Below are 7401 nucleotides of genomic sequence, written 5' to 3'. Positions count from 1 at the left end.
TGCGCCGATTGAGTGTGGATGTGTTTAGCGATTGCGGATGTGTGTTGCCCATGACTCATGGTATTCCTTGTGCATGTGAAATTAAAAAACATATTGATTCGAATACGCCGGTTAGTGTGGACCGCACCCATCCTTTTCGGAGAACTCTTGCTTTTGATGGTTTGAGTGACACACCAACTACTGCTCCCCTATATGGTGATGAGTCCGAGGATCATCTGTTTTTTCACTCTCTCATGGAAAAGGTTGACAAATTAGATCCTGCAATGGTGCGTAACATACTGTCTACATCCATGATCAAATTAACCCGGATCAAGATAGTTACAAAGAACCCGAGGTCAAAGATACAGTTAGGGGGTAGACCAAAGGGGAGTTCATCTATGAAGCGCAATCCGAGTGCATGGGAGTATAGTCAGGGTGCACGTGGTCGTGCTCAGTCTTCTACTTCGATGAGTAGTCGTAGTCGAGGCCGAAGCTCATCGTCCTCTGTACATAACAATAAGATGCCGGGTATTTATTATTTTCATAATAAATAAATTCATGTTAAAGTAAATATATTATCACAGACGAACTTCATATATTCATATTTGTAGCCGAATTTAATGCGGATATCAGCGGATACCATCATTTATATAGGGTTTAGGGACTCATCGTACCATTTATTACTTGATACCTTGATGTTGTATCAGATGGTAACTGTGGATTTCGTGTTTTAGCCGACGCCATCACAAATAATTAAGAGGAGTGGAAGCTGGTGAGAACACTTATAGAAAATGAGGTGCGAACCCACCGTGATCTGTATGAGCTAGTGTTTTGGTACCGAGTAGATTATGCGCTCACATGTATTAGATGGATAGGAGCGGGGTGTGGTGAGTCCCACTGGATGGTGAGTCCATATGACTTATATATGTTGCTGCATCTGTGTTGAATGCAGTGATATTCCTTTTTACTGCGCCACAGTTAGGATGTTGTACTATACTGCCGATGCGTTCAGACGATGGAAGACCACCGGAACAAGAGATTATCATTTGTCATTTGGGGGAGTTATGAACACTACATACGTCTTTATTTAAGACCTGGATTTCCAGTGCCTTTCATTCCCGTCTAATGGCATAAATTTCGTGATCCGAGTGTTCAACACTTTGACAATATTTATGCTGACATGAGAGCGGCTTGGAATAGATTATATTGATGTATATGAATTTATGTATTTTAATTGATAATATTTATTTATCAACTTATATTATTATTACATATTTTAATTAAAATTGTATATTATGTAAAAAAAAATCTATTAGGACGTGGGGCGTAATTGACACACGCCTCACCACAATGGCGGGCGTGTGACTATCACGCCTCATCACAAGGTGAGACGTGATAGCCACACGCCTCATCTCCACTAAAGCAAAAAAAATAAAAATAGTCCATTTTTCATCTCCAATATTTGAAAGGGCATTTTCATCCTTTCAAGTGGCTAGAGATGGAAATGGTGGCGGTGAATAACAACACCCAAACAAAATGTTCTCTTATTGCCGAAGGGATATCGGTAAATAAGTGGAAGAAACACCCACCCATTGCCCACTCGAGGTCCGGAATAAAGATAAGCAGAAACATATTTCCTGCAAAACCCAAAACCTCCCTAACAATGGCGTTAATGCGAGCCTTAGTACCATCCTCCACTAAAACCTTCCTCTCCGTTCGCCCCAACCCTATACCTTATGCACCTAACCATTCTTTATCCCTAACCCACTTATACTCTTCTCGTCGCCTAGATGCTAAACGATTACGGATTAAATGGTCGTCTGATTACAGGGACAATCTCTACAATCAACCCTCGGAGAATGCTAAACCAGCTGAGATTCCATGGAATAAGGAGCTCTGTAACTCGGTCCATCTAATTGGCGTTGTTGGTACCCCTGTAGAAATCAAGCATCTTCCCTCAGGCAAGGTCCTTGCTTGGACCCGACTTGCCGTCAAGAAAAGCGCTACCGAGACCACCTGGTAACTACTTGTTTTTTTTTTTTTTTTTTTTGGTTTTTAATTATTTGTACTTGCTTTTAATAATGGAAGAATGAAGAGTTTTAGGATTTTAAAATTAGGAAAAGTAAGCTTTTTTAGCTATCTGGTATGAAGTTGACAGAACTAGCTTAGAGAAGAGGGGAAATGATATTTTATGCGCAGTACTATTAGATAAGCAAAATGGTGTAACACGTCTGTGAATTTGGGAGGTATTCCTCAAGTTCCAAACACTTTTTCAGCATAACTTGTAATTTTATTGATAGTTTGCCAGGTGGATCATAGCAAGTGCTAATACTGTATCAGTGAAATGGGGAGGGAGGGAGGAATGATTGAAAATGAGAGGATATTTTGGCCCTTCCCTCTCTTTTCCTCCCCTTTCCCTATTACTAAAATCATTAAAGTTGTCTTCTGGTTGTAATTTTTATATAATCACAACACGAGGTTGGCTTTTGTTTGGAATTGGATCGGTGTTGACTATAATAAGCTTGATTTTCAGGACAACAATTAGACATGCAAAATCACAAGTACAAGAAATTTACATGATTAGGCTATTTTTGCTTACCTCCATAGGCAAGAAGGATAACATAATTCATTAGTAATCGGGAAGTTGGTACAATAGTAAGGAAATCTCATCCTTTACCTAAATTCGGTGTGATCTGGTTATACCCAACTAGTCGAATATATGCATATCCCAAAAGCACAAACTCTAAAACGCTTAATACAAATAAAGAAGCAAACAACTCTTACTTATATAGGCCTAAAAGTATAATCCTTTTCCAATTAGGATTCACTTAAAGAGAAAGTTTTCAATTCCTATTCTAATTAGGAAGACCAAATTCAATAGGATTCTAGACATACCTTGACAACTTTAAAAGGCATAAAAAGTGGAGTTGAGAGTGTGATGGCTTGAGAAGAAAAGTGTCAGGAATAGGATTTCTGACAGTAAGATTAGGGCAGAAAAGATCTTAGGAGAAGAGAAGAATAGAGAAAGAAGAGAAGGTTAGAGAGAGATTGAGATAAACAGAGAATAGAGAGAGAATTTAGAAGAAAGAAATAAAGATTTCATTAATCAATTTGCATAATGAATTGGTACAGTACAATTCTCTTAAATAGGAAAAATGGGAAAAGGAAAGTATACTAGTCTTCCTATATTCATGGCCCTAATTATTCTAACTTACCTTAAATCACCATATTAATTCTAACCTACCTTAAATAATAATAGGAAATATAACCTATCTTAAATAAGAATAGGAAATATAGCAATTCACTCTAAATAGGCCTAATAACAGCCACAGCTGTAAACATTCCTAAATAACATCTATTAAGGCTAAATACCACTTAATGTAAAAACAATTAACCACCTAATAATACCTAGATAATCCCTATCTATAATTGTGACAATACTCCCCCCTTTGAAGCATTCTTGTCCCCAAGAATGTAGAAATATGGAGATCAGTGAACTTGAAAGGGCTTTGCGACGGAAACAGCCCATTGAATTTGTAACGGAACACCATGATGACCCGAAAAATTTCTCTTCTCAAAATTCCAGCATGAGCAATGTGTTTTCTCAATAGAAGTAGGAAAGTTTTGGGTTCTGACATCTAAAGTTTTCTGTTTGATCACTGAAGGCATGTTAGTTTCAGGAAGGATTTTCAGTGTGTTTGAGGTGATTGGAGATTTGAAAGTCGGGTTAGGTTTCAGATTGTTTCGGGTGTTTAGGGTGGTTATTGGGGATTTGAATGGCGGTTTAGGTTGCAACTCTTCCCTATCATCTTTGTCTTGCCTAAGGGCTGCTTGCAATGCTCTAGGGTAATAGGATCTCTTAATTCCAATATTTAAAGGAATGATGGGACATGGTAGAGAGTAAGGCTCAATAATGAAGGGGCTTACCCTTCGAAACAGACCCTCTTTAACAATTTCAACAGTGACCTGCTTCCTTAGAGAAGGCTGCTCTAGCACATCTTCAACTTTTCCTTGCAAGTAGAGACCTTCCAATTCTATTTTCTTTTGTGGAATTTCATCAAACAGTTGGAGGGTGTTTTGCAAGGTTTCCTCTTCTTTGTTCTCAGGCCTTACATCAAACAAGTGGTAGGCAATAGAAGAGGGACTTGAAACTCCTTGAGTTTCTAGAATCAATTGAGACAAATTTGAGAGGGATTTACAGATTTGTTCAAGAGAGTCTTGTTGCTTCTTGTGAAGAAGTTCCCATCGCTGATCAGAGTCATGTTGCTCCTTGCAAATCTGTTCCCATCGTCGATCAATTTCTTCCATGGCCGGAGGAAGGAAAGCTCTGATACCAATGTCAGGAATAGGATTTCTGACAGTAAGATTAGGGCAGAAAAGATCTTAGGAGAAGAGAAGAATAGAGAAAGAAGAGAAGGTTAGAGAGAGATTGAGATAAACAGAGAATATAGAGAGAATTTAGAAGAAAGAAATAAAGATTTCATTAATCAATTTGCATAATGAATTGGTACAGTACAATTCTCTTAAATAGGAAAAATGGGAAAAGGAAAGTATACTAGTCTTCCTAAATTCATGGCCCTAATTATTCTAACTTACCTTAAATCACCATATTAATTCTAACCTACCTTAAATAATAATAGGAAATATACCCTATCTTAAATAAGAATAGGAAATATAGCAATTCACTCTAAATAGGCCTAATAACAGCCACAGCTGTAAACATTCCTAAATAACATCTATTAAGGCTAAATACCACTTAATGTAAAAACAATTAACCACCTAATAATACCTAGATAATCCCTATCTATAATTGTGACAAAAAGTGCTAAGTCCTTCAAGTTCATCTCATGGAATATGTGCAATTGGCGGATTAAATTGTATATTCTTTCTTAACTCTGCTGCAATGATCCGGAGGGCTGATATGGTTGTTTAGCTAGACATTTCCTATTATTGAACTTTGAAGTATAGCACCAGTTGACTAAGTGCAGGTGGAATGGTTCATTGCGGAAGATTCAGAACATCTTAGGGAGCATTTAAGAATAGATGTTCTCTTGGCTGATAGGTGTGCCCCTGGAAATTGAAGGAGAGCATGTCGAAGTTGTCTTGACTTTTGATATCCATCTGTACACCATGATATTTTACATTGTTGATTTATGACTACTTTGTTCACTGATACATTGAGTATGTATGCTTGTTTCGTATAGGAAACTATACTTAGTGGAATGGCTATTACAAAGCCTGATTTAGGTTGGAAGGATGTAGCTATGGAAGTGACCCAATTTGCTTCTCATAGAGTAACACATGTATAAACTAGAATTTTCTTTGTATGATTCTATTTTTGCTCTTTCACTCAAACATATATGTGTTCCTTTGATTCATATACATTATTTACTGGATTAAGAACATAGAACTGTGCCAAATGAACCTTTATGAGCTACTTTTGTAAGTAACAGTCGTTGTTTTGCAGGATCAATTTGACATTCTGGGATGAACTGGCACAAGTTGCTTTTCAGCATGTACAGAAAGGCAACCAAATATATGTTTCTGGCCGATTAATTTCAGATGTAGTTGAAAATGATGATGGAAAGCAGCAAACTTACTATAAGGTTCTGTTATTAACAACCCATACATTCATGTATATCATTTCTGTGTAAATGTGATGAGTCAGTGTATAGCTATTTTTTTCCACCCTTCTGCAGGTTGTGGTACAACAATTAAATTTTATTCAAAGGAGCACTGCATCAGCTTCATCATACGATCGTGATTCTGATAATGTGACAAGTAAGTCATGTCTTCTGTGATATGGATTTCAAATGAAAGAAAAGTGTAAAATTTCCATCTGGACCTCAGTGATATTTGATATTTAATTATGTGTAGGTAGAAAGTTTGTCAATAATGGTGCAACTGGCGTGGGTGTCATGGAACTATGGCAAGCCTTTTTCGCTAATCCGTCAGAGTGGTGGGATAATAGAAACAACAAGGTACTCTGCTTTGTTGATAAACAGAAAATCCATGCATTCATATGTTAACTACATCCAGTTATTTCATTTGGATATGCAAATGGAAATATGTGGTTGATTACCATGTTTATCTTTTTCTTTTTTGTGCTTTTTACATACTAAGGTGGTTTTTGGTAAAACTAAAATTTAAGAACTGAAATTTTAAGTGTTGATTAGCTATTTCGATGTCTATAAAATTCATGTGCTTGGTGTGTCATTTGAGAGAGTAGCTAAAGCGAAAGCCTATGGGGTCATTTGATCCCCACTTTATTGACTGAAACTTCTGTATTTATTATCGCTTTCATTGCTGCCCATCCTGTAAATATTGATGGTATTCCTGAATGTTTTTCTGGTTCTCTACCTTATGGCAACAATATTACTCGTGCCATTGTTCCTACTTCTGCGGCTATAGGTTTGCATTTTTACCCAATATGGGAAACAGCATCTGTTGATGAATTGGTTATACAATGCCGAACTTCTTACTTGATGTAGATGTCGAAATTGTTAAACCATCAAGTTTTTTGTATGTACTGAAAAGTTAGTACTAAATTTAACGACATAAAGGTAATTAAAACGCTAAAATTTAACTAATAGAACTAAACTGATGCCCTTTGCTTTTGAGCTTTGTTAATTATTGAGATTTGCATGTGTTTTACATGCTTGATCCGTCCGTGTATTGTTAATCCAAATTTATCTGTTTGATATACATACAGAGGAACCCGAAATATCCAGATTTCAAGCACAAAGATACGGGAGAGGCATTATGGGTTGAAGGCAGGAATAATCCAGCGTGGGTGAAGTCGCAGTTGGAAATATTGGATGAAAGAATGGGGTCCCTTCAAAATCAGGATTCTAGGATGCATTCAACTTCATTTTCTGGTGATGATCTCATGCGTTTTTAGTCATTTCTTCTTTCTAAAGGTCTTAATTTTGTCTGTAAAATCTGAAATGTATGTCCTTGAGTGATTGATAAATTGTAGTAATTTGTTTGTAAAGTATGCAATGTAATTAGGTTACAAGGATTCATTAAGACAGCTGGATGTTATTTGAATCTTTGTAAACATATCTTAGACTAGTGTTATCAATTACTATAAAATATATAATTATCTTACAAATATATATAATAAATACATAATGGTATCAGTATCAAGTGACAGATAGAGATAGGAAAATCTGATAATGCTCTATTGCCTGCCTGCCAGCCATTTATGAATAGTTCGTGTTCATCTACCCATGCTCTTCAACTATATTATAACTGAAATAATCTGAACTGTTGAGTATTCTCATTGATAAGAATTGTTTAAATATAGGATTGTTACAACTAGCAGTTCCTATAAATTAGGAAGAGATAATTACAAATTAAATACAATATCAACAGAATATATTTTACATATCTATCAATAACTAACAACTGTCAATAACG

The 7401-nt window shown here is 36.3% G+C and overlaps 1 protein-coding gene across 1 annotated transcript; it reads left to right on the top strand.

Moving 5' to 3' along the window:
- The first annotated feature begins 1522 nt into the window (after positions 1–1522).
- LOC136218197 (protein OSB2, chloroplastic-like) lies at positions 1523–7121 on the top strand. The gene is made up of 5 exons (XM_066004966.1): positions 1523–1998; positions 5447–5585; positions 5679–5760; positions 5857–5960; positions 6692–7121. The coding sequence occupies exons 1-5, from the start codon at positions 1643–1645 to the stop codon at positions 6878–6880; spliced, it is 870 nt and encodes a 289-aa protein (XP_065861038.1). The 5' UTR covers positions 1523–1642; the 3' UTR covers positions 6881–7121.
- Positions 7122–7401: the final 280 nt, after the last annotated feature.

Source organism: Euphorbia lathyris, chromosome 2 (assembly GCF_963576675.1).
Source record: "Euphorbia lathyris chromosome 2, ddEupLath1.1, whole genome shotgun sequence".
Taxonomy (NCBI): Eukaryota; Viridiplantae; Streptophyta; class Magnoliopsida; order Malpighiales; family Euphorbiaceae; genus Euphorbia; species Euphorbia lathyris.
The sequence above is the reverse complement of the archived record's forward strand: the minus strand, read 5'-3'. Positions and strand labels throughout refer to the sequence as shown.

Bases quoted from the DNA above. Each gene is read 5' to 3' on its own strand.
- LOC136218197 (XM_066004966.1), top strand. From the start codon at position 1,643: ATGGCGTTAATGCGAGCCTTAGTACCATCCTCCACTAAAACCTTCCTC. The intron at 5,586-5,678 runs GTTCTGTTATTA...ACCCTTCTGCAG, and splicing joins AGCAGCAAACTTACTATAAG to GTTGTGGTACAACAATTAAA. The intron at 5,761-5,856 runs GTAAGTCATGTC...AATTATGTGTAG, and splicing joins TGATTCTGATAATGTGACAA to GTAGAAAGTTTGTCAATAAT.